Source organism: Pyxicephalus adspersus, chromosome 7 (genome assembly GCF_032062135.1).
Source record: "Pyxicephalus adspersus chromosome 7, UCB_Pads_2.0, whole genome shotgun sequence".
In the NCBI taxonomy this organism is placed as follows: Eukaryota; Metazoa; Chordata; class Amphibia; order Anura; family Pyxicephalidae; genus Pyxicephalus; species Pyxicephalus adspersus.
Window position 1 is genome coordinate 67,908,122 of NC_092864.1, and position 27,963 is coordinate 67,936,084.

At 39.0% G+C, this 27,963-nt stretch overlaps 1 protein-coding gene across 1 annotated transcript in view; it reads right to left on the reverse strand.

Annotated features, from left to right (window-relative positions):
- MYO1B (myosin IB) overlaps nucleotides 1-27,963 on the reverse strand; it is a 117,341-nt gene that overhangs the window by 67,914 nt on the left and 21,464 nt on the right. The window contains exons 2-3 of the mRNA XM_072419158.1: nucleotides 26,607-26,747; nucleotides 16,852-16,967 (exon numbers count right to left, since the gene is read on the reverse strand). Of these exons, the coding sequence (XP_072275259.1) occupies nucleotides 16,852-16,967; nucleotides 26,607-26,741 (251 nt within the window). The 5' untranslated portion in view covers nucleotides 26,742-26,747. The remainder of the gene's footprint in view (nucleotides 1-16,851; nucleotides 16,968-26,606; nucleotides 26,748-27,963) is intronic.

Below are 27,963 nucleotides of genomic sequence, written 5' to 3' on the forward strand. Positions count from 1 at the left end.
AGCCTCCCAGGACACCTACGTCATGCATCCCGGGAGGCTCTGGCTGTATTTTTCCACCAAGAGATGCTGATCGCACGCATGTGCAGTGATATCGGTATTCTATTTTTACCCTTCACAGCAGCTACGTCACCCAATCTCACAATCTCCTGCGCAGTGCGATTTTGGGTGACCAAGAAAGAAGACCGAAGAAGAAAACGGAAGAGAAGACAGAAGATGGCGGCGCCCAGGGCATCCTCGGCACCAGGACGAAGAGAAATTCTAGGACGACGCGAGACCAGATCATTGGAAGGGCCGAACCTTCGAGGGACAAGGGTTTTTTTTTATTTTTAGTTTAGTTCCGCTTTAAGGGGGCCTCTTAATTCTTACTTTGGGCTACACAATGATTAGTATTTTTTTTGTAAGACTCAAGAGTAGGAGTGGATGAGTTCTTAGCAAAAGAAGGATGTTGTGTGTCGTCAGCCCACCTCAGGACATAATAGTGGAGTGCTTTTTCTTTTGCATATCAAAGCACAGCTTGCTCCAGAAGTTAATGAATGTCTAGGCTCCATAAAGTTTTTTTTGTTTTGTTTGAGATTAACTTAGTGAGGATATTTTACAGTAACTCACACCATGCTACCCAATATGTCAAAATAAACATCTGTCCTATTTCCATTTAATAAAATAATGTACTTGTTTTGGACTTACATACAAATCCAACATAAGAACAAACCTACAGTCCCTATCTCGCATGTAACCCAGGGACTACCTGTATGTGTGAGGAAATAAACTGGATCATATTTTATAACCTTTACCATCTTGAGATGACCATAGATGAGATAACTCTTCAACAACAGTTTAGCTGCCCTGTGACTGCAATGAAAACATTTCTACACACACCTATAATACCATATACGAAAACTGTCCCTTTCCCATGAGACATAAAAGAATCATAAAAAAGATCTGGATAGTTAAATTATTAAGGTTTGCTTATGGTTTTATAAAGTTCCTTTTCTGCTTTGAAACAACTACTCAGCACATATAAATAGAATACAGTACATGTCTGTATTTTAGCAACAGTATCCTTTATAATCATGGGATAACACATATGCCACATCACTGACTTTTTATTTTAAACCTGGAAGCCTTAGAAAGAAAACTTTTTAGGCATACTTTAATTATACCACTACAAAGTGCTTCAAAAAATAAAACACTAGCCACAAGTAACTCACTTTATTTTACTGGAGAGGACAGGAAAAAGGTAAAGTAAGTAAAAAAGCAAAATCATGCAAAAATTATAGCCAGTCACATACTGCTAATATGAAATATACATCAGAACTGTGCTTAAGAGCACTAGAAAGCACCTCCTAAGGTCATTAGGGGTGTATTCCTGAAGAAGGTGCTATCCAACTTATAAATTTTCTTTGATCAGCAAAGAAAAAAAAAAAGAAAAAAGTACTGAGCAATAGGGCTTTACATCTTGATAATAAAATACATTTTTCTATTTAAACACTATTTCCATTTTGGGTTTGAAAATGGTTTAACCCCACTTTCGTCATATGTGTACCTTTGAGATATTCTCCTTCATTGACAATACAACAGGAAATGCGGGAATATCTACAAAATGTGAGTAAAGTCTGTTTGCAGATAGTTATCATCAAATAAGGGGTACTCATTGGATTTGGGCAGGACCAATTATTAGCTAGTCTAACATTTTAGTTTTGAAAACACTTCATACCAGAATACCTGTCAGCCGATACATTTTACATGCTCCCTCCATGTAATGCATACTTAATTACTTTCATAGAACCCCACTATGTTACAAAGGAAAGTTTTGGTGTGTAATCCTGTCCAGTGTTCTCCCCCGACTCATGTGAGCTGGGCGAACCACCCGGCACTTTTCAGTAACCACCCAACTGTTTTTGGGTGGTTATTGAGGAGTTGGGTCACAATATAGGGGCTGCCACCCATCTACAACTTCTTCCCAATCGGCTTTATAAAATGTCTGGGTTAAACACCATACCATTGAAGGACAGCTTCGCTCATTGCTAATACTAAAATATTATTTTACTGTGAAGGATGAAAAGAAATACAAATTTAGAATGATACTTTACAACCATAATATGGCACTGTATTGATGTTCATTATACAACTAACCTACTGAAGAAATAGCTTTAAAGCAGAAGTTTATCGGGATCTAAAGGTTGGTAATTAAAGCAAAAAAATTTATATTGTACTACTGCACTATTACATAAATAAAGTGCAAGTTTAACAGAAACATTGGAGTACCATTGTTCATCTTCTTCTGACAATGGCAGTTGTCAGTACTCAATACCGTCACTAGAACTGAAATATTCCCATCAGATCAATTTTCAAATTCTGGATTTCCCATTACCTTCTGTGAGAGAATGGTCAAGAGGAAAACAGAGGCTGAACCTCCCCACCAGGGACAAATATACTAGGTGTGAACTGATGAGATATAGAGCATTCATTTATTCGGATACATCTTTACCAGGTGATTGTGCCATCAGTTGCAGACATGTTGGGGTGAATGTTTTTTACATTTGATTAGCAATTTCTCAGATTTAAAACTTGGTTTTTATGGGTGAAGCCGGAGCCATCTTAGTTCCTGGTCAATTTTATGCACAAAGGAAGCCTTGTGCTTTCTCTAGGGCAGAAATCGGCTGATTCATACAAACATGCAGCAGTGGAATTAAAGTTCATAAAAGAATGTACAAAAATCAGAATACATTGGTGTTACTTCCAAGTTCAGTGTTCTAGACAGAAACTTTATCAAGCTGCGTGGTAAGAAGCTGTAGGTGGGTGGTGGCCCCTGTATTGTGACCCAACTCATCAGTAACCACCCAAAAACAGCCGGGTGGTCACTGAAAAGTGTCGGGTCATGGACTCAGCTAAAAGGGGCTGGGGAGAACACTAAAGCCGTTTTGCATCTCGGCCTAAACCTTGCAAGTAATTTGACCAACACTTGAAAATACTGGATCATGGAGGGCTTCCCTAAAGTAAATTAGGATATAATATGAGTTTTATATATCTACTAGCTGTTATACAAAGGGATCCTCCAGTTTTATGAGAGTGTGCGGCAGTCCTCCGTTCTACACAAAAGAACAAGCATTTTACTACCAACGTACCATGAACATTCTTCTCACTGGGCCCGATATATTGACGCTCTCCAAGGCTGGAGAGGATAGACTTTCATCAGTGAAGCTGGTTGATCCAGCAAACCTGGAACAGATCTGATCCGGGAGTGAAAACATTTGCTAACAAATAGCAAATAACGTTTAAGAAAACCATTACAAGTTTCCTTGATCACCCAACTTCACTGATGACTTGGAGAGTTTTAATAAATCAGGCTCACCGAGCCAGAAAGGAACTCCGTGTAAGATGATGAGCAGATGTCACCCTGCCCTTCAGTCTACATCAGACTATAACCAATTTAAGGTTAAAAAAAAGAGAGAGATTTAATGCAACAGGATCCTTTCTACATAATGTCAGCATTTACCGGGAGCAGAGATTTTCCTTCTGAAAGCTTCTTTCATGCCAAGAGCAGACAAAGAGTTTAGCTTATGTTTTAAAATAGCTATAAGCTTATACAGCATTCACAATGCTATGACTTCACACTATGCTATGTAATTATATCCCATAAAAAGCACATATTTCTGTAGGGCTTCCAAACACTTATACCACATGCTGCTAGCTGCTTGGTTTAAGTATGGCTGATATTTCTGTTTCCAGGTTGTACAAAACTGGCTACATGACAAAAGACATCCACGCTTTGCATTTAGCAAGGGAAAAATAAATGCCACACAATCACATAATGGAAGCATTATCCTTCAGAATAAAAAAAATCTAAATCAAAAGAAGAAAAAGGATAAGATTTTAGGAATAGCATTGCAAATATTCTTCTGGTGCCCTGAAACGATAATCAGACGATAATCATCTGACGTGTGTATGTAGCCTAATTTAGTTTGGATCCAGTAAGCTCTAGAAAGATGTAATATCATTTTTTTTTCTTTGTATCAAAAATCTGCAAATTTGTGATTTTAGATCTTATTACTCATTTCTTCATAACCAAGAAAGAAGGGTAATTAAAAAAACTACCCAAGCGACATCTTAAAGAGTCTTAAAGAGTCTACAAAACAACAGTGACAGTAATATGTATCTTATGTGTCTGAGACCATGAAAAGAGAGAGTGGAAGTGCTGGAGGAAAAAGAAGAGGACAATGCCCTGAACTAAAAGCAATATGAGAAATGCGCTAGAAAATCAGAGAAAGACAAAAAACTACAAAGGCACACAGAGGATCACAATAAAGAGGATATCCAAAGTAAGAAAGACTGAACTAAGCAATCAAGGCCTTCAATAGACACACAAAACTTTAATAGAGATTTCTTAAGTTTATCTAAATCAATAGTTCTAGTCCAGTGAAAATGGCTGATTTAGGATCTAGTGGTGTCTGAAGAATTGTTAGATACTCTATTACAATCTCTGTCAGAATGGAGACTGGAAATTTTATTGGCTCAAAGCTAGTGATGAGTGAGAATGCCTTTGGCACTCTCGCGAAAATTTCCTCGAACCTCTGATGGTTACGCAAAATTTTGGCAAACCGAATTCGCAAAACCATCGGAAGATCGAGGAAATTATAACAGGAGGATTCACAAGATTCCCTGGGAATCCTCCTGTTTGCGATCCCCGAGGCACTAGAGGTTAATTAACCTCAATTTATTATAAGTATATACAGTAATACAGGAGGAGAGGACCCTGCCACGATGAGAAGATCCCTGGGCACTTGAGGTTAATTAACCTCTAGTGCACCGGGATCATAGTGGAACTGCAGAAGAACTCTCAATGGAGAAGTTCCACTGCAATCCCAGGGCACTAGAGGTTAATTATTTAACCTCTAGTGCCCTGGGATGGCAGTGGATTCTTTGAGCTGCAATCAATCATTTTTGCAGCCCTGAGAATCCTGTTTGCGATCCCCGGCACTAGAGGTTAAATTGGGACACACATCCCTATTCAAAATTGGCTGAGGAAAGCCAGAGAGCACTAGAGGTTTTGAATAGGGATACTTGTTCCCATTTAACCTCTAGTGTCAGGGATCACACACTGAGCTGATTGATGAATGCTGTCGGCGCTCTCTTTTTTTTTTTTTTATTCGAGCTCAATCGGTGAATTTACACTGGCCATTCTCGCTTACAATTTTGTTAAGTGAGAGTGGCCAAATTCGCTTCGAGATCCCTCGCTCATCCCTATTCAGAGCAAGTGGACACAGACAAGGTACCATATACATGTAACTATTACATACAGTATGTTCTTTATTACTATGGTCAGAACTTTCTTAAAATACCTAAAATGAACCGATATTTATTATTATGCAATAAAAAAAAAGCAGATAAAAAAACATCAATTTAAAAAACTAATACAGCTATAAAAAGGAAACTAATTCTAGAACAGCAAAAAGTGTCAGAAGTGGCAAAAGTGTGCAGTTATTGCAGTAAAAAAGGAATACTTATCCAGTATGGTTTGGGTGGTGATTATGTAAATATGTATAGAGGTTTACATAAATCAACCAAATTTCTTCACCAAAATTGAACAGACTACATTTGAAGTATTACTAGCTGGAATGCAAGCAGTTAAATATGTTTTGCAAAGTAACAGGATGTCAAGCAGTTATTTGATAGCTTTTAATATCTTCTTTGCCAAATGGATTTATTACGTGACAAGACTGTACTGGGTTATATTAATAAAAGAATCAGGCGTGTCATCTATATACCCTTCTGAGAATAGGATGAAAAACCTGTTTAGTCTTTAAAAACACAACAAAACTTAATTAAAGCCTATGCAGGAGCTTTCCTTGTTAGGCCTCCATCTAGTCGAGACCAATGCAGGTGGAGTACATGCTGTGAAATTAATACCTAATTTACAGCTACGCACACACGTCCGATAATAGTCGCCTGATAATTCGCATTAGAAGAGCACGACCGTTCATCTCAGGCGAAGGCGAATATCTGGCACATGTGTACAACCATATGGGAACACTGCTATGAGAGCACAATGGTGCTGTGTGTACAGGACTCAATAATTTGTCACTGGAAATGATCACAAACTTTCCAATGGATGTCTGTACAAGGCTTAGATCTGTCCCGATTAGTCCCTAGTTTACCTTAAACCCCGGGACTCATTGATGCCCAGGCCAAATTGGGCGGTGTAAGCATGCTTTAATGAACTCAGCAACAATGTTTAACTTATTTACATACCTATTATCATTTTTGAGGGCATCATTTTACTTAAAACTCTTTTCCGTTTTATTATTCGTTTGACTGTTGTGCAACAGCCTAAACGTAGACGTACTCACTGGCATTTTTAAGTTTATCATGTTTTTTCAATGACGTTTCGATCACCCTATCATATGTGATGTAATCTGATGATCCCATGATCATGAACATTGCCGATTGTGCCAGTTTGTGATCGCCAAAAGAGACTCTAGCTATGAGCGATGTTGTGGTTGAGAGCCATCAGCAGAACTAACTGTTGTCCAGTTAATTCAAAGTTTAGCAAACTGTTACACAAACTGTTAAACAAAAATTGTTGTTCGTAAGGATCTTTCACTATCCTCTCCAACAACAAAAAACTGAACAAGCGTTGTCCATACAGCGCCATTCTGCTCTATGAAGAGGGGAGAGAACGACAGTGCAGCACCCCGCTGTGCTCTCTCCCCTTCACTTGTATTTTGATCATTTGTAAGATTTACTTTTCTGGAGACAAAACAGGAAGTTTGAGGAACACAGTAAAATTTACACTCTATAGCCACTATATTGGGTACACCTGTTCCAGTCTTAATGCAAATATCTCATCAGCCAATTTCAAAGCAGAAACCAAACAAATTTAGATATGTAGACTTTGTTAAGATGACCTGGTAAAGCTCATTCTGAGCATCAGAATGGGGAAGTAGTGTTATTTGGGTGACATTGCACCTGGTATGGTTGTTGGTGCCAGGTGGGCTGGTCTGAAAATTCCAGAAACTGCTGATCTGCTGGGATTTCACACAAAAGCATCTCTAGGGTTTAAAGTGAATGGTTGGAAAAATGGGAATTATTAAATGGCAGTTATCGGTGAATAAAATGTCTTAAAATGCCAGAGGTCAGAGGACCATCTCTTCTGTTGGCTATTCCAATAGAGCGCCTTTGGGATGTGGTGGAATGGATGTTATGAACATGCAGCTGACAAATCTGCAGCAACTGAATGCTATCATGTCATGTCAGAAAGTTTCCATCACCTTTTTAGTTTTATGGTGGTCCAACCTGGACCAGCGAAGTGTAACTGATAAAGTGGCTTGTGAGCGTATTATCCCCACCTAATGTAAGAGTTCATCAAAATCTACACTGTAGAATTCAGTAATTCAGGAAAAATGAGATCACAGCACTCTGAGCTGCAACATCAGTTTGGCGCTCTCATGACACTATTTTCTAAAAAGAGTCTTTACTGAGGAACACCCTACCATCTGGGTTCAGTTCTGTGGCTTGTAAGATATTTTAGCAACAATTCATTTTGTGGATTTTTAAACATTAAAGCAAACATTACTGGATGTTTTCATACAACACCCTACTTCAAGAAGATCAAATCCTCTCTCTAGGAGTACATGGAAACAATAGGTTAATTCACCAATCCACCATCTTTCTACACATTTAAAGACACATCATGCAAACACTAGTTCTTAATCAATACAATAATTCTTATCCTTCATGTTAAATGACAGATGTTTAATGAATTGTTTTATTTATAAATATCAAACATCAGTCACAAGGTTTTATACTTTATACATAATAAATCCATTTTCAGTAAATATTTGTCCAATACCCTAAATTTATCAGCATTCCCCAAAAAGCTCTAAAATTAGAGGCTCATGAGGATGTATATAAATATAGGGTGTACCAAAAGTCACTACACACTTTCTTTTTTCTATTTCGTTCCAGGTATCATTCCGAGAGACTTGAGGCCATCAGCTTATGACAACTTTTAGTTGTTTAACAAGGTTTTACAGTTTTTTAAGTGCATCATTCCCTTATCCATGGCTCGCCAATTGACATTGGAGCAGTGTTGCAAAATTGCCACTTGGCAAGAAGCTTTTCAGTCCCCGACTGCAGTTCAGCGTGAGTTTGAGAAGCTTTATGTTAGTCACACTGCTCCAGCGTGAGTTTGGGAAGCTTTATGGTAGTCACACTGCTCCAACGTGTAACACAATTTACGCTATCCAAGAGCTGTAGGTCATTTTGGTAAGGGTGTGAGAGTTATTCACACATTTCTACATGAGCATCATAATCTTCCTCTTGAAGTTTTTAAAAAACCTGAAATCGGTACCAGTAAAATTTTATCACTCTCCGAAGCATCTGCTGATCATCATCAAGCTTTTGTTGATGCCGAGTTCCAGCGCAGCCCTCTGGATGGACTTTCCCTGGCTTTTCGAGAACAACTGCTTCAGGAGTTCAGTGTTTTCGGTGGTGGTAGTAGCAGGCCTTCCGCAGAGTGGTTTGTCGAGAACAGATCCTGTTCAAGAAACTTGCCATGGATAGCGTAAATTGAGTTACATGTTGTAGCAGTGTGGGCGCCATGAAGCTTCTCAAACTTGCGCTGCACTTCAGTCGGGATTAAAACACTTTTTGCCAAGCGGCGATTTTGCAACGCTGCTCCAATGACTATTGGCGAGCCATGGTTAAGGGAATGATTTGCTTACAAAAACTACAAAGCCTACGCTGTCATATGCTGATGGCCTTACGTCTCTTCAAATGATACCAGGAACGAAATTGAAACAAGGATGTGTGTAGTGACTTTTGGGACACCCTGTATATCCATAATAATGAAAGTAAAAAGTGAGGATTCACATTTTCTCCAAGGTAAGAACAACAAATCCATCTCATATGGGTACTGAATGAAGCCCGAACAGGCACTTAGGTTTGCAGCAAGCATACAAGCGGAGGTCAAGATAAAGAGAATCCAAAGTCAACTGGTCTCATTAATAAGTCTGATCATACACAAGTAACAGGATACAGAAATGACACAATACAGCTGAAGACATTTGACCATCTGGCTTCCTGTGACACAGATGCCAAAATGTGCAAACATTACAACAAATGGGTCTCAGGACCATGGGTACTTAATTATCCACATGCACAACCACATGAAAAGACAGTTTAGCTGATTCTTTAGGTCTAACTGTTCCCCATATGTCGGATGTCAAGGGTAGCAACGCTGTGTTTTTTTTTTTTTTTGTATCAAGATCACATAATTTAAAGACTTTTTCGCAATACAGTAAGCAGATTCCAAAAAAGTTGGTTCAACTTTTAGCTTTATTATAAGATTCATAGATTCTATTCAGGAAGCAATTTCAGTCTAGAGCTTCTGCTGTCTAATGACTTCACTGGTATTAGTGAATCTGTGTTTCCCTCCTTCTGATAGATCCAGTTTCATGGATTTCAGTGTTTAGTTTTCCTTGGAGCCTGAACATCTGGCTTTAGTTTTTATAAAGCCCTTGAGAATATGAAACTGAAATAGACCCTTGCTCTCTTTCCCACAAACTTAAAAGCATGGAAGAATGCAGTAATGCTGTTTTTTTTGGTATGTGACTTACACAGTGCATGCGGTGAATTCCAACACAGGAAGGGGTTAATGACCTTCCACATTTACACATTCTAATGCAGTACTATGTAAAATGTTCAGACACTTGAAATTGTTATGGCTTAATTTTAAATTTACTATTCATATACTGAAACGTATGTTTGGACATAAACAAGCTGGAGTTATTTCTGTAGCTTTTTCTATATGGGAAACGAGAATGTTTTTAGGTATTTTTTTAATTTTATAATTTGTAGTTATACATACAAAACATTGTATTTGTAAAATGGAATCCAATATGTGTACATGACTGACATGACTGATGAGCCATGTGTTTCACGCATGTTAATACATTAATGTAAGTAACACCCAAATGTACCCCTAAGCCTCCTACCACCCTTACCCAGGACAATTTCCTAGCATTACTTTTTACCTTGTTCCTGGAGCACAAGACAGCTTATTTTACTGCAAGGGCAGCTTATTAGAGTTGAGCTGCTATTGAGATAGGCATGCCCCTGTAACTACATATCCCAAGAGCCTTTCTGCTACATACATTGGGCCCAATTAATTAAAGCTTTCCACAATAGGAAAAGGGGGGAACCAGAGACACAAAGTTTCAATATATTAGTTTTCTGCAAACTTTTTTACTTTTTGGATGTTTTTGATGAACATTTAAGAGAGGTATTTCCAAACATATCTGAATGCTTTGGAGTCCTGACATGATTTGTATCTGTGTATATGCCCTTATAAAAAAAATGGTGCTGAGTTTTAAAGTAACAAAACTGCTAATAATTAGTAAAGAAGGCATAAAGGCCCTACAAAAGCTTACTGATCTAGAGTGGCTTCAGCTCCAAATTTCAGCCAAAGTCATACTATAATAGTAAGCATTCATATAAATAACATAAGCATAGATATCGGTTTGCTCCTACTTTCCACTCTTGTAAAAAAAACACTCAAAACCCATCTTTTCAGACTTGCCTACCTGTCTTCTTCTGTTATTTATATCCCTCACTTCTTCCCACCACTCCATATCCCCCCTTCTATTGTGTGATACTTTCTCCACCTCCTAGATTGTAAGCTCTTCAGGGCAGGGTCCTCTCCTCCTCCTGTGTCACTGTCTGTATCTGTCTGTCATTTGCAACCCCTATTTAATGTACAGCGCTACGTAATATGTTGGTGCTATATAAATCCTGTTTATTATTTTTGATATTAATAATATGTATTTTCTTTTGGTAGTTAGCTGCTGCATTTCAATGTGTTTGCTTGTTGTAAAGTTAAAATCAGATAGTCAATCATATAAACAGCCTTCCACAGGGTACTTTTTGACAAGGACAATGCTTTCATGGCGCCATTTAGGAATGGAGACACGATGTTCTGGATATGAACATTATAAACCAAAATAAGATCTCAAAACATGAAGGAAGAAGCTGACCTGCATGTGTGCGAGTAACACTGAGGAGTGCTGAACTTCCAACTCAAATCAAACATTTATTCTTGTGTATTCTCATTTACTAAGCTATCCAGTCATCTGAATATATACTGTTAGTAGAATCAATTTCAAAAGAAAAGTTTCTTGAAAATCATTACACTGACTAGGAAATGCAGAAGTACCCATTGTATGCTCTCAGACAAGATGTGCCGGCATTAAAGCATTCATACACCTATCTGGCTCATGTACTCCTGTAATAGTCAGACTTATTTTCATATGCAGTCACATTGGCAGGACATGCTAAAAACCAGAACTGTATGCTTTGACTATCCTGCCTTTAACCCTGATAAAGTTGCTAGCACTGCATGCGCAAGTAAGTGTGGCATTGAACCCAGAATTTGTTTTAAACTGGGTGAGAAGAAATTATAGGTGGGTGGCAGCCCCTGTATTGTGACCCAGGTCCTAGGTAACCACATAAAAACAGCCGGGTGGTTACTGAAAAGTGTCGGGTGGTGCACCCAGCTAAAACAGGCTGGGGTGAACACTGAAATGTATATGGAAAACCCTAAAGGGGATTGCCAAATGTGATGATAGTGACAGAAATGGCCATTACACCCAGGTACTAACAGTGGGTGTTATTATTAATAATATTAATATAAACAGGATTTATAGACCGCCAACATATTACGCAGCGCTGTACATTAAACAGGGGTTGAAAATGACAGACAGTGACACAGGATGAGGAGAGGACCCTGAACTGAAGAGCTTACAATCTAGGAGGTTGGGAAAGTATCACACAATAAATAGGGGGGGTATGGAATGGTGAGTAAGTAGTGAGGGCTTCAAAAGACAGAAGAAGATGGGTAGACAAGTCTGAAAATATGGGTTTTGAGTGCTCTTTTAAATGAGCAGAAAGTAGGAGCAAGCCGGATAGGACGAGGAAGACCATTCGAGAGAGTTGGGGCAGCTCTGGAAGTCTTGGAGTTGTGCGTGTGATGAGGTTATGAGTGAATAAGTCAGTAGTAGGTCATTAGAGGAGCAAAGAGAGCAGCTAGAAGGGTATTATTCTATCAGGTTAGAAAGGTACGCGGTTTGTCACAATATACCATTTTACATATCATCCAGGTTTCACCCTATAACCATTCAGAAACAGTGGTCAGCAGAGAGGCAATCACAAAAACAGCAATAAAACATCTTCTGCCACAATGTCCAGGACAGGAAGTAAATCATTCCCACTCTATTAAAAACTAAAGAAAAAAAAAACTAAGGGGAGGTTTGCTTTAACTTCTCAAACTCCGGGAATTTGGATATCTGCCAACATGGCTAACCATATTCCATACTGATGAGACCAGTCTGTTTTCATGGACAGAAACACTCAATAAGAATAACCCACAAAAAAGTGTTAATCCAAGCCAAGACATTTAGAACATTGTTATTTTAATTAAATGTTTCTATTAATACGGAACAGCTGAAGATACTTCCTGTATTATACATACAGTGCTTTGTGTTTTCATGCTACAAGGCTTTCTTGGATCACAGATCCTACAAACATTTATGGTGTATGAAACCATAAAACATTGTACTGAAGCACTGCCGAAATACATTCTGTCCAAAGTAAGTCACACTCGGTCACAAGTTACATAACCCAGCGTGTGCGTCTCTAGGCCACTGTCCAAAAAGTCAATGCTCTCATCAGATGCTTGCAAAGGCTAAATGTCAGTTGTTTAAATCCGAGAAATCAATGGACTGCATAAGATGCTGCACATATCTTAGAATTCTTTAAATACTTACTGGTAGGATTAACCGACTGTAAAATGCATATACATTAAATGATCCGACATTAAATGTTTCATATAGTAAAAATTGCACTGTTTTACTGAAGTATGGCTTTACATTATTATTAAACAGGATTTATATAGCGCCAACGTATTACACAGCGCTGTACATTAAATAGGGGTGGAAATAATGTGATGCTATCTGTGGGTGCGTTGAATATGGTTTTGCAGTGGTGAAATAAAACACTTTAGATATAATCATCATGAAGGGAAGTTATGACGGTAACACTGACAGCTATTCCTTGTGACTGTCAGCCTGTGTCTAGAATCTGTGAAAGCAGTCTATCCGACGAAGGTCTTCTTTGTCCTCTACGGGAAATGCATACAAACAGCGGCATTGTTTTCTTTTTCCTCTACCAGTGCAACATTGCAGTGTGAATAGAGTGATAGAAAAGGATGGGCACATGTTTTTAATGTTGCAATGCACATTAACAACAAAGAAGAGCTCCGAGATGGCTGGAGCATGGCAGAATGTACAAGAATTGGAAGAATAAAGGTCGGAGATGGAGGGTATATGGACAGAGTCAATTTCCTAAAAACATGCATCCTTCTACACAACAATCCAACTCTATGTGATACTTGGAAGACCTAATAAAACAATGTTTCTAATAAAGAACTACTGTATGTGCTACAGCTTCACAAACAGCTGTTTTTCATGTGAAATCTAAAATTTTAGATTGACTAAGCCCAGGAAAAGCAATGGGGGGGCATCGTGTTACTAGATGTAAAAGCTAAACAAAATTTCCAACTTTCCCAAGAAATTTTTGAATCAGCAGAAAAGAGACAACTGGGAAGTGTTTGCTTGTTATGACAATTCATTTTTGGTTCAAATATATAAGTCCTAAATACAGGCATGTCTATAAATAAAGTGCACAGCAAGTTTAGCAGGATGACACAACGCACTAACATGATCTGTAATATCCAACCACTTCCAGCTGTCATTTTTCACATGCTGGCTACATAATTAAAGGAAAGAGCAGTCATTGAGAACAAGGGTGAACACATTTTTATTTCTCATTGAATCACGCCTTACCCAGATCACTGCTGTCTGCTTATTAGAGGAATACTAAAGATGGGTGAGAAGTCTGGCATTTTTTAACTAGATTTGTTCATCTGTAAACTCTTACACATAAAGGCGCAAAACATTTTCACATCTAGAGAAGTAAGACAAATCCTACCAGCCATTCAGCTGTAGAAATGAAGAAACACGGTCTGCAAAATGCCTTACAGGTAAAACATTTGTGTGTCTAAAATATAAGGAAATGTCTTACACAGTACATCATATACATCCAATACTTCCATATATTATTTGATATAGAAATTGTTTTTATGCCATTTTTACTTTTATTGGTCAATGAGGAATCGAGGAAAATAATAATTCCCAATAAAGAAAAAGAATAATAGCTATGTGACGTTTGTTAGTATCTGCATGAATAAAGCAACTTTACAGCAGAACTAAAGTAAGAATAACTTAACAAGACAACTTTAATCCCGAAGATTTGTCGATCCATGTCCGGCGTCATCCCGGTATCCTTCTTCCGCCTGGCACGGGAGAAGCGTTGGGTCCCACCATCTTTTCAAGCTTCTTCCAGGTTCTTCTTTGCATGTCACCTGATCTCGAAGGGGGCGAGATCAGGTGACATAGATGGGGAAAAGTTTGTCAATCTCACTGCCCATGCGGTACAAATTGGACATTTTTTTCTCCAATGAAAGAATGGGCTGGTTCTGCACATGCCCAGGAACAGACATGTGCAAAAGAGCAGCCAAGAGCCTCAGGATGCGGGACGTGGGTATCCCAGGAGGCTTTGCACTTATAAAGATTTTTTTTCTTTATAAAAAAGGGTTGTCTTTAGGTTCACTTTAAGATAAATTAGTTTTTTGTCCCAGACTAGCTTTCAGTCTAGATTAGATCAATTTCTGCAGGCTTAAATTCATGAAAACGCTTTGCCATTGGGTCTATATGTGCACGGCAGTCATTAAGACATCTCCTACATGGTGTTCTGCATTCACCCCAAGCCTTGTGCTGGCTCGTCCTTTGCAGCACGCAGTCACTATGTGTTGTATAGTCATCATATACAGTATTTATATAGCACCAACATATTACGCAGCGCTGTACAAAGTCCATAGTCATGTCACTAGCTGTCCATCAAAGAGGCTCACAGTGCCAACCTCAACCATATGTTTTCACTACAGTCTAAGGTCAATTTTGGGGGGGAAGCCAGTTAATCTAACTGCATGTTTTTGGAATGTGGGAGGGAAACGGAATACTCGGAGGAAAGCCATGCAAACACCGAGAGAACCTGCAAACTCCATGCAGATAGTGTTCTTGCCGATCCCGAGACCTAGCGCTGCAAAGGTTAGTTAGTTAGGCACATAGCCCTTTATGAAAGAACTTCATAGAACAGCAGTACCTATTTCAGTGTGTTACTTAATGCACTATCACATAGCTGTTTAATCACAGATTGCCTTTGCTCTACACTGCAACAAGATCAATTAAGGGGCCAATATCACTTACAGTAATGGAAGTTTACTTGCCTTTATCAACAAGTTCTTCATGGACAATGACCCTGTGATAGGCTAAGCCGGGTGTGGATGCAGCCATTAATAGGCAAGTTCTGGCAGGCAATCTTTGCAATTAAGCTGGACCACCAGTGAGAATTTCTCTCCTTGCTAGACTGCATCTACCCTAGCAGGGAAATGTTCAGAACGCACAGATATTTGTTTCCATTTGCAAGCAGAACTAAGAAAGAAAAAGCACTGTGCAGGACAAATGCCTTCCTCTTTATGTATGAAGCTGTCACTGATAGCAGGGAAGAGTGTGCTAATAGAGATTTACTAAAGGAATTTAGCCTAAAGAAGTATAGACTGTTCACTTAAAGTGAATAATCCCTGGCATGTGATATTTCATTGAGCTTAGAAAATGTGGTGAAAATCCATTTTGCAAAGAATACCCAATCACATCGATATGGGAAAAAAAATTGTGGCATGCACATGAATGGATGGTTGAAGTCAGCAAAGTTTTACTTCATTAACTAAACTAGGCAAAATATCTCTTACAAGGGAATTACTCACTAAGTATTCCAAGTAACTCAAGACGATCAGGTATGGGAACTATGGACAACAAAGCGAATACAGCCCTTATGGAAGCCCTGTCCATGTAGGATGTTCATTTAACTGTCCAACCTTCTAGATTTGTAAAAAAAATAAATTAATAAAAATTTAGAAAATGTAACTACCGTAGTTTGAAATTTAGTTGAGTAGTGACTCCATCACTTTTGTCAGGGGTTGAAACAAGTGCTCAACCTCTCCTCTTCTGATGCACATGTAGGTGCTATACCCACAAGACTACACCCAAGCAGGGAAAAATCTATGCAATATTAGCATTTTTTTTTTTTAAAGCTGCATTACCCCTAAACTTTACACCATAAGCAAGTATCGGTTGTTCCCAGAAAGTCCCTGGCCAAATCATTGTGTATTACCACCATATTCTCAATTCTTTTTAAACATCCGCATACAAACATAGCAGAGAACAGGTCTGGCCATAGATAGCAATGCATTCTCCAAATGAGACTAGAATCATGGAATCTGCCCGACATGTGTATGCTTACTGGGTACACTGGTCATTATTATGTAGCCACATCCTATTATTCTCCAGTGGATATAGTGTAATTTATAGAGTCTGTGATGATAAAAAAGAAATACATTTTCAGAACTGTAAAGAAAAAAAAAACAGGACTGTTCTGTACCATTACAGCCAACAGTGGTGTATGAGTGAAGCAGCAATTTGGGAATGCATTAAGTAAAGCACAATTATAGGGAATCTTAGAACATTTTATCAATGCTTTACCAACGCACTTCAAAAAAAAAAAAAGGTCTCTTTGACCTGCACATTCCAGACTAGATTTGCACAGATAAATGAACAATGCTATTGACAGGCTTGTAGCAAAGAACATTTATAAACTTAAAATGAATAAAATAAAACTCACATGTGTGGACTGAGTTCATAGAAGTTTCGGTTTCGATATTCCTCCACTTTGTCTGGGGTAAATATTGGCAGAGATCTGTATGGGTTTAAAGATATAACCACACTGCCTATATAGGTCTGTAAATAGAAAGAAACAGATTGCATTATTTTTAGGACAGATGGTGAAAAGCATTTACTATAATTATGTCACATCTAGCTATAAGCTATATAAGCTATTTCCATTTTGATATCTCCTCTAAAACAAAAGTATGTAGATAGAGGCCCTTACAATGATCCAAAATAATACCAAAGCAGTTTAAATAAAATGCTATACTTTAACTTGAAAAAAATTAATATAGCAACACATCCAAAGTATGTGTGGGACACATCACCACTTCAAAATACCTTTTTCAAGTGTTGTCCTACTCTTGTGTATGTGAGAACCCACACTAAGATATACAATGATTAGCCAAAACAACTTAACAATAAGTCCCCTTTGCATTATGACCACCACAAGAGCTCTGACCCGTTGAGGCATGGACTTCACAAGACCACTAAAGGTGTCCGATGTGCAAAATGTAAAGCACAACGTCACAATGGCTGTGCCGGTATGGCTTCCTCCCACTGTGCATCTTGCTACTACCGGTATCTCTTCACCAGGTAAACCAGAACCCAATCATCTACATCATTTAAAACATGTATTTCATTAGGTAGGGCCACTTTCTAATGCCCCGGAGCCCAGTGAATGTAGTTTTGGTGTTAAACAGGAGTCAGTATTTACATTCTCTCTTGCCTGCAGCTATGCAACACCATGTGCAGCACGTATTCACCTTAGAAATGATTACAATACTTTTTGTAATGATGAAGGCTGGCAGACAGTTATTATGTCTTTACAAATCAGAGATATCAAGCTCATCAATCCTTGGACAACCACACACACAGCAAATGAGAAAGTTTAAAACACGGGGACTGCAAACTGTATTTATGTCAATAAATAATAAACCAAGCATGATTGTGTGTATATATATATATTACATATTTTAAAAAGGGTGCAGTCCTTCCCCTTTCAGTCTTGATCACCTGGGCTAGCGGTTGCCTTCCAGTGGTCCCCAAGAAAATTCTGATGATCCGCAGCTCTGGCTGGTGCACCCCCAAGCTCTTGGGAGGGCGCACCGGTCAGAGCCGCAGACCATGTTCCCCGTAAGGATCGCAGGCTCAGGGAAGTGGGCGGCTTGTGTCCCTTGAGTTCTGGTATCATGATCTCACTATGGGGGGGGGAGAAGTTTCTCCCCCTTTGAGTTACACCTGGCACCCTGCGCATGCGCAATCCAGAGCTGTAAAGTTAGTGTTCCCTGGGTCCGAAAAGGTTGGGGACCACTGACCTAGGCGATCAAGACTGAATAGGAATGCAGAGCCTCCGGGAACGCGAGACGTAGGTATTTCTGGGTGCTCCTTCTGCCCGAGATCTCAGACATTCGCAAAAGGGGCATTTTTTTCTAATAAGGGAAAGAGATGTTGATCTCACGCAAGCACAGTAAGATTGGCTCTGTTTTCCCCCCTTTACAGCGGGCTACATCACCCGATCTCACACCTGCGCAGTGCCAAATCAGGTGACGTCCCAAGAAGACCGAGGAAGAAGGAAGAAAAGAGTGAAGATAGTCGCGCCCGACGCTTACTCAGGGATTCCAGGACGGTGCGGGAAGGGATTGCAGTAAGGACCAGCGCCATCGAGGGACCTGAAGGTAAGTGTGATTGTTTTGTTTTCGGTTTAGTTCCGCTTTAAAAGTATGGAACTCACTACTACTTGGAATATATTTAGTGCCACATGATTTAAAAACTAATTCTGACTGCGAATTTAAGGATTTCTGAAATTTATAAATACATGTGTTATTTTTGTGGCAGACTGTTGATTATTAAATGCAGCTTATAATGGTTTCTGTGTAATTCATTTTGTAATTGGTTTTCAACAAATTGCTAGCAGAGGAAATGAACGCAGACTAAATCAAAAGCACATTATTAGTGAAATGAGGAAGAGCTCGAACGCCTCTCAGTGTTTTACCAATGTCTTTGCCTTCCCGCCCTATGTACACCCACAACCCCATTTTGTTTGATTGTTTTCAATCCGAAACTGAAAAAATGGCCATGTTGATTTCATGGAACATTTATATACGCAAGAAGTGTTCTCCCCAGAAATAATTTTCAGCAAAGCAAGGGAAAGTTGTCAAAGAGTGTGTGGTGCCCCGTGTGACAAATTTAATGTTTTCAGTTGTGCCATAGGTATCCAGTGACCCCTATATTTGTTTCAGTGTGCTACTGCCCACAGGATGCACAAAATACTTGCAGATAATGGCACACACCTATCTCCTCTTTTGTTTCTTCCAGCGATGAAGGGTCCAGAATCCCATCTCCGGTGTATCCCCCTCAACCACCAATTCTATCAAGTCCAGCGCTATCCTCTTTGGCAAATGGGGTGGCACAAACACAGAAGTTACATTGGCATCTAAGTTGAGACAGGCTCTACAGCGTATTGCACATATTCTGTGCAGTGTAAACAGAGAATGAAAAGTCAACAGGTGTCATGGAAAAGGTTTTGGGCAAAAAGAGAAAAGCAAAGTCTTAATCTAGTGAGTTGACTATCATAAATAATGTCTATGTTACTGCCAAATCAATAAGCACATAGCACATGTAAAAACTATTGTGGTTATAAGGGGACAGAGGTGTGAGAACTGAACAACACGTTAACTTTGGGTATTTAAAGAGTTCTGCAACAAAATCCTAACAGTGATTTGTCAGAAGATCGACAGACAACAGTGGCAGTTGCACAAACATGCAAAACCTGACCACCCACAAGCTCTCAGCAATTTCACATACAAACAAAACAACTTGTATAGCTTGTGTGCAAGATGACCAAAAGTTCATTGGTTAAACTCCATTATCTCCAAGCCATGGAGTCTAATCCCATTACCAATAGATGTATAAAGTATGTTCCTATCTTGATTATGTCATTTTATTTTGGGCAGCAATTTGCATCCCATGGAAATGGAGTTATAGCACAGAAATAAACTGCATTTAAAGGGTATATATAAGAGGAAAATCATCAGCAATGATCCTAGAGAAGCAATTGTTGCTGCCCATCAATCTGGGAGAGTAACAAGGCCAATTCCAAACAATCTAAACTCCTTCATACTACAGTGAAACAAAAAATTAGGGCAGTTTCCAAGCTTCCCATGAGCGGACATCCCAGAAAATGTACCCAAAAAGTCAAATTGTACAAAAACCACAAGAGCTACATTACAGATTCTACAGGCCTTAGTTAGAATGCACAATGTAAAAAGTAATGACTAAACAAATAGAAAAAGACTGAACACATACAAATTCTATTGAAGGGTTGCCAAAAAAATAAAAAGCCTCTTCTCTCTAAAAAGAACATGGCAGCATGGCTTAGGTTTGCAAAGTTACATCTGAAATAATAGACTTCTGGAACAATGGCCCTGATTTATTAAAGATTTTCAAGGCTGGAGAGAATACACTTTCTTTGGTGAAGCTGGGTGATCCAACAAACCTGGAATGGATTTCCTAAAGCCATTTGCTATTTGTTAGCAAATGTTTTCCATCCTGGACCAGGTTTGCTGGATTACCCAGTTTCACTGATGAAAGTGTATTCTTTCCAGCCTTGGAGAGCTTTAATAGATCAGGTACAATAAATCAATGTCCTTTGGGCTGATGAAAGAAAAATGGAGAGGTTTCTCCAAACTGCACAGCGCAATGTTAGTTGAAAGCCGAACACAGCATATAAAACGCAAACATCTCATTCCAACTGTAAAGCATAGTGGTGGAAGAATGATGATATGAGCTTGCAGCCATGAGACCTGGGCACCTTGCAATCATTGCGTTGACCATGAATTCTGGCAGCATGGTGGCAGAAGTTAGCACTCCGGCCTTTGAAGCGCTAGGTCCTAGGTTTGAATCTTGGCCAGGACACTATCTGCATGGAGTTTGCAGGTTCTTCCCATGTTTGCGTAGGTTTCCCCTGGGTACTCCGGTTTCCTCCCACATTCCAAAACTATGCAGTTAGGTTAATTGGCTTCTCCCCAAAATTGACCTCAGATTGTATTAAAGACATATGACTAGGGAAATTAGATTGTGAGCCCCTTTGAGGGACAGCTAGTGACAATGACTATGGACTTTGCAAAGCTCTGGGTAATATGTTGGTGCGATATAGATACTGCGTAATAATAATATAAAATAACTCCCCTGTATACCAAAGTATTCTAGGATCAAATGTAAAGCTATGTGCGCATCAGTTAAAGCTTAACTGAAACTTGATCATGCAACAGGACATTGATCCCAACCACACCAGCAAATCTACAACAGATTGAATGAAATGAAAAGAATCAAGGTGTTTAATTGGCCCAGGCAAAACCCAGATCTCAACCCAATTAAACAATGTGGCAGGACCTTAAGAAAGCTGTGTATAAAGGAATGCTTGCAAACCTCAAAGAAGTGAAGCAACATTATAAAGAAGGGCAGGCCAAAATTCCTATAAATTACATAATTTTTAGAAGAAACTTTTATATGTGGTTTTACACCTGATATTCGATTCAATGTTGGAGCTGGCTGGACCACATGATTTATGTTACATGATACATATGATACATACATTTATGATACATAAAAACATAAAATTGAAAACAGGGTGTACTTTCTTTTTCTTAGTCTTTGTACACACGCACAATAATTATCGTTGGAAACTAACAACTGACGACCAATCGTTCAATAATTGTTAAAAAAAAAACGCATAACGACGCCCATGAACGAACGACGCTGGAAACGAACAACCATCCCGGCGGATCCGATTGGGTGACAATCGTTCGCAATCTATTATGTGTATGGTCATTCAGTGATCGTGGATTGCTCAACGGTACACATTCTCCTTTACCTGTCACGCCATGCATCGTTCAAACGATCGTATCTAGCATGTGTACAGTACTGGTGGATTAGATTTGAACCATCGTATCGTTACAGCATGTACAGAATTGTGCACAATTCGATCGTTCAAAATAATCGTGCATATTCGTTGATCTGTCGTTAGTTTTCTAACGACAATTATTGCATGTGTGTGCCTAGCCTTTTGGCTGCATTTATATGCAAATGGAGATCATAATGGTCCTATTGTACCCAGATACATAAAACTGGACTGGATTACCACATTCATTTTGCTGAACATTAGGGAAGTAGTTCAGATAGCAGAGTAAATACTGCAAAGTCCAGCAGGAGACATAAGAAGGAGGTAAGAGTAATATTGTTACACCTATATTATGCCTTATGATGGAAATAAATATTTAGAAGTTTTTAGTTAACTAGGACATAGTTTTATTGTGGAAACTGTGCGCTAAGTACTAAATAAAACATAGTCTGGAATGCTAACATATATTAGATGATTAGACAGACATATGGTAAATAGTTACTAGTCATTGCCAGATGCCCTTTGCCAGGCAGCTTTCTTCTCACTTAATTACTTCCAGAATGATTTCTAAATGGACACATTGTGTATTATCCATCTTAATGTAAGTATTTCTTAGAAGACCTGGAAGTACAGTAAAAAAAATATGAATAAAACTACAGAACAAAGTCAAACATTCTGTTTCCTTGCAGTAACTCAAGTTGTCGTGTACAATGGTGACATTTCTTTGCTTATATAGTATAAAGCGGCTTGTACAACATTCCTTTCTTTATCACCTAAAATAAGCCTGTATGTTGTTATTGAAGGTTGCTGTGTAACAATACAGAATACATATTTATCTTACTGGTGAAAGAACATGCAAAAGACAGTTATCAACAATGTTTGTTTTGCAAATGAAGTTACGCAGCTTGGCTGCTTCCCGTTTTATGGCAAATCAAAATGTTTATATTTAAAGAGTTACAGAATAACTGTTGGCTTAACATTAAAAAAAGAGCCAATTAAAGGCACTGGCTTGTTAATAGTTCACTGACAATATACATTATATTAGCAAATTCATTTGTGAATTAGCTTTACTCATTTAGACCCAGGTAACAGGTTTTCTATACAGTCTAACTTCTCTGCTATACATACTTACCTTCACAACCATCCACTACTGCTCCATTTACCACTGGGAATATCAAGAAATATTTTAGGGTATTGGGGAGTATGTAACTCTTTCATTAAGCAATGCATAGTACCGTCACGTAATGTCACGTGGTGCATGGAAAAGTATTTCGTCCTGTGTAAGCTTTGACTCAGACACAGAAATCTCTTATGGCTTTCCTCTCTTGGTTGCAATGGACAAAAGATGTTGGAAAGAGAATGAGGGGAATCTAATTATTAGTAGCAGAGGAACTGAAATATAAGGGAAGCCTTTTAGTTTACTTTGAATGGACAAAGTTACAAGCGCTGCGTAATATTTTGACGCTATAAAAAATCCTGTTTATCAATAAAACAATATTAATAATGATAAAGGGTACTATGAAAGGAATACAAGAGAAGACTAGGCCATCTTGCGATTTGGACTTTTCAATGTTCAAAGCTTATACGGACACAGACAAGTGAATGACACTTCATATGAGAGCCACTGTGTACACCTATATAAACTATCCAGCACAAATGAAGTGTCACTCGACATTTTTTTTTAAAGAACATCAAAAGTGAATACCAAACATGCCCCAAAAAATCTGACTATCTGATCAAAGTGCCGAGCGGGCAGATGTTTCCTTCTGACAAATACTTTAAAGAAGTTAAAATTCTTTAGAGACTAAAGTTATGAACGTTCACAAAACGTAACAGTACCAACTTGTAGAATTAGATGTAAACTACTTCCATCTTAGCCCATAAATGGAGTTAGTAAATTAGGTTTCTAATGTCTTTAGTTTTGAAATGCTTGAGCTAGAACTGGTGATTGGACCAAACAAAGTCACCTAGAGACACAATCATTATAGTAAAGAAACGTGTAAGGCCTCTCCAAAAACTGAAGAACACCTATTATCCTGTATGCAGCTTCCTTAGTGTACAATATGTGTGCAGCATTCATTGGATATTGAAACGGTCTTTTAATGAACAACCCATGTAGTGCCATGGTAAAAACTGATTTTCTAGTCCACATTGTCCCTGTGTGCCAGATTTTTTATTCCTTTTATGAAGGTGATGAAAGAACACTTTTCATCTGGCACAGATCTCTACTAGGAAAACCACAAACTGGCAACACTGCAGGCATGAAAGCCAAAAGGAGAATAAATTCCAAAAACAAAGCAACAATATGACCTGGGCAGCACTACTATCATTTCCTGGAAACAACTGCAAGCATATTAATGGACTTATAAAAACAAAATAAACATTTTTTATGGTAAAAAAAGATACTTAATTTGCAACAAAGGATATTTAGATTTCCCTTGCAATGGTACACTTTTTAAAATATTCCTTATTTAGCATTTTCTTTAAAGCAAACAGTATACATACAATGAAAGGGAAGGGCAATAGAAGGAAATAGAAAATAAAAACTGCAATTGGCATAAAATGTTATCAAAATACATCAAAACATAAATATAAACTACAACCACTAATAAAAGGAAGGAAAGAAATAGATTTTACATTGGTGTCCCGTAAGATGTTCAGTCCAACAGTGGAAGTGACAGATTCCAAGAACATTTCAAAATACATGGGAACAAAGTGCATTTATGTACTGGGGTGCAGGTAGCAGTGCACCCCCAGCCCTTTTTGGCCGGGCACACCACCCGGCATTTTTCAGTAACCACCCGGCTATTTTTGGGTGGTAACTTAACAGTTGGGTCACAATACAGGTGCTGCCACCAACCCACAATTTTACACCCAGCTCAAAAAATGTTCTGAAAGCAATGGTACATTTTTAAAATAAAAATATAACTAGAATAACACATTTCAGTATCTACTACCTATAAAAGCAGATTATACAATCACCACTACAGGGAAGGTAAACAAGACCTTGGATTGGCTTTTTACACAAGGATCGGTTATTACAAAGTTAAATTCTGACAGACGGTTTATACAAGACAGACCGCTCACAGTGAAAAGGAGGACGGTGTTACATCTCTATTGGCCTTTCACAACGTTAGATTATCACACAAAGATTTTCAGCGGAATAGTCAGGCATTTCATACAGAATATGTATAATTAAACTGGCAAGAAACAGCAATGGTATCACAAAGGATCAGGAAAACGATACAGTAATTTCTATTTCTGCTGGCATGACGGGGAGGAAACAGTGAAAGGACTTGTGTCAACAGGCCGCTTGAAATGGATTTTGTATTTCAGTAGAAGAGGCAAATCCCCCCTTAAAAGCAGGCCAAATGCAAGTCAGGAGGTCAGCTGCAGGTTAGATGCTCGTCAATGAATTCTCAATTTCAAAAGCTTCTCGAATGAATGAGAACCTAATGCCTTCAACATAAGCCCAAAAGTTCTGCCCGATATTGGGCTACGGCTACGTACACACGTGCAATGGTTGTCGACCGATAATTGCCTCAAAGGCTGATATCGGTTGAGAATCTGTTGTGTGCACAGCGATTGTCGTCCAAATGACCACCATGACAGATCGTAATAGCGAATGATCGTAATGAAAGTGAAAGGGAGAGAGCGCAGCGGGATGCCCCCCCCCCTCCATAGAGCAGAGCGGTGCTGTATGTACAACACTCGTTATACATGGAGCAGTCTTTTGTCGATCGACAATTATTGCACGTGTGTGCATGTGCATGTGTAGTCTAAATAGTGAATCTGTTAAGCACCCAACCAATTCTTTCTCGAAAGATTATATTGTTTATACATATAGCAAGCCTAAATCGCTTCTTAAATTATAGGTGGGGGGGTTTCTGGACTCCCCATTACTACCAGGCACAAGAAGAACCAGTCCGCAGTTTTATGAGCAGTTTTTTTCCTGATGCAGCCGCACTCATCTTGAAAGTTAAACAAAAACAACATGGGCAAATTTTCATTATGGATGTCAAACTCTGGCCCGAGGGCCAAATCTGGCCCCCAAATGGATTTTTTTTGGCCCCTAAGGGAATCCTAAATATGAAGTGCAGTTGTCTAGCTACAGCTATCCCATAATGTCATTTAGCTCAGGGGTCCCCAACCAGCTCTGGCCGGTGCACCCACCCATGGGGTCAGGAAAAGGATTTCGCCGGGGAGGGGGCGTACCATCCAGAGCCATGGACCTTTTCCCCCGTACGGATCGCAGGCTCAGGGAATTGGGCAGATTGTTTCTCTGGGCAAGTTCTGGCATCATGTCGTTACTCTGGGAGAAGTTTTCTTACCTTTGAGTGACCCACGGCTCCCCGCACATGTGCGGTCCAGTGTCCGTGCATTTAGTGATCCGCAACGTGCAAAAGGTTGGGGTCAACTGATTTAGCTGATCACGGTGATGTGATCACTGTGCTGGCCACTATACAGTTTCTAATCACAATGAGGAGTGTCTTTACCAGCAAATTTTAAATACAGTAAGTAATTATTTTACAAGGAACAATATCTCAGAAATTCTATTGTTGAAATCTGTACACTTACTGGGTTTTCATGTCTACGGTGGCCATTATGATGGGTTTTAAACTGCTAAGTTCTATAATATAGAGATAGCAACATAACTGGTGAACAGGCAAAGGATGTAAGATCACAAAACTTCTAGGTGATGGAAAACAGTATTGGGAGTTATGACGGGAAGATGTTAAGACATCCATGACCTGATTAATGTAGAGATATATACAACTACAAAAACAATGCAAATATTTATATATACTTACATAGATTTCACTGTGATCAAATCGTTTTTTGAGGTTGTCAATAAAAGACTCTTCATTGAGGGGTTCTAAGAGCACCATGTCACCCACTCCTATCATGTTGTCTAGAAGTGACGTTTTACCCTCCATTTTGGCCATGTTACCCTGGAAGAAGAAAAAAAAATTTCCCAAAGGATCTGTAAAAGGAAGTAGGATGAAAGACACATTCACTTTAGCCCAGAAGCTATAAGGACAGGAATCTGGATTGGAGAGCAGATAGAAAAGCAGTCATGTTTGTGCCTGGCACTGCCCATGAGGTTTCCAACCCAAGCCATATGGACTGAAACTGTTAAAAATCTAAAATGCGACCTACCCCAACATTCTTTATTTTTCCATTCTGGCAGGCTCTACATACTTTCTGGTAGATGGAATGGAGATTGTAGAGTAAAACTGTAATGTGTATTTCTAGCTTAAGCTTAAAGTAATCCTAAATATGCAAAGCACAGCTGTACGTGAAAGAACAAGCTAGAACTGGGCTACATGCACAAAGATTACAAGATGAGCATATAGATGTGATCATTCAGGACTCTAAATACTGTGACATCATACTGGCTGTTTTACTTTGCTTAACAACTGTTATTGCTTACACAATCTGGTACACTTTTAGATTTTATCATTTAATACTAGGGGTTTTTTTAATATGAGAATACATAACTTTCAGAAACTAAATTAACCCCCCTAGCGGTAATCCCGAGTGTGATTCTTTGGCACAGTCATGCCAGAATACCGCTTTTCCCTCATCATGAAGTACCTGCACTTCGCAAACAATGAAGAATTTGAGGAGACTACCCATCTCGAACCAAAACTCCAAGAAAATTTGGGAAGTGTCCCAGATGATTCTACAAAATTTCCAGCAAACCTTTGTCCCAGAAAGAGATGTCAGCATTGACGAAAGTCTAATATCTTACAAGGGGAGGCTAAGCTGGGTGCAGTACATTGCGTGAAAGAGGGCACGATTTGACGTGAAGACCTATATGCTGTGTGAATCTTCATCTGGCTACATCTGGAATACGGTACTGTACACTGGAAAAGGGACACAGTTCAACCCCAGATACAGCCATTATCGATTGGCCACATCTTCAGTGCTATCCCTCATTGAGCCATTTCTAGATCAGGGCTATTGTGTCACAACTGACAATTTCTACACCTCTCCTGAGCTTTATGAGTTCCTTCTGCAACACAGAACGGATGCCTATGGAACCGGTAGGGCTAAGCGGCGCACTGTTTGCAAAAGGGAAGCTGAAGAAAGGATGTTGCCTGGTAGAAAGGCAAAATGATGGCCCTAAGATGGCGTGACAAGAAAGATGTGTGCCTGATGAGT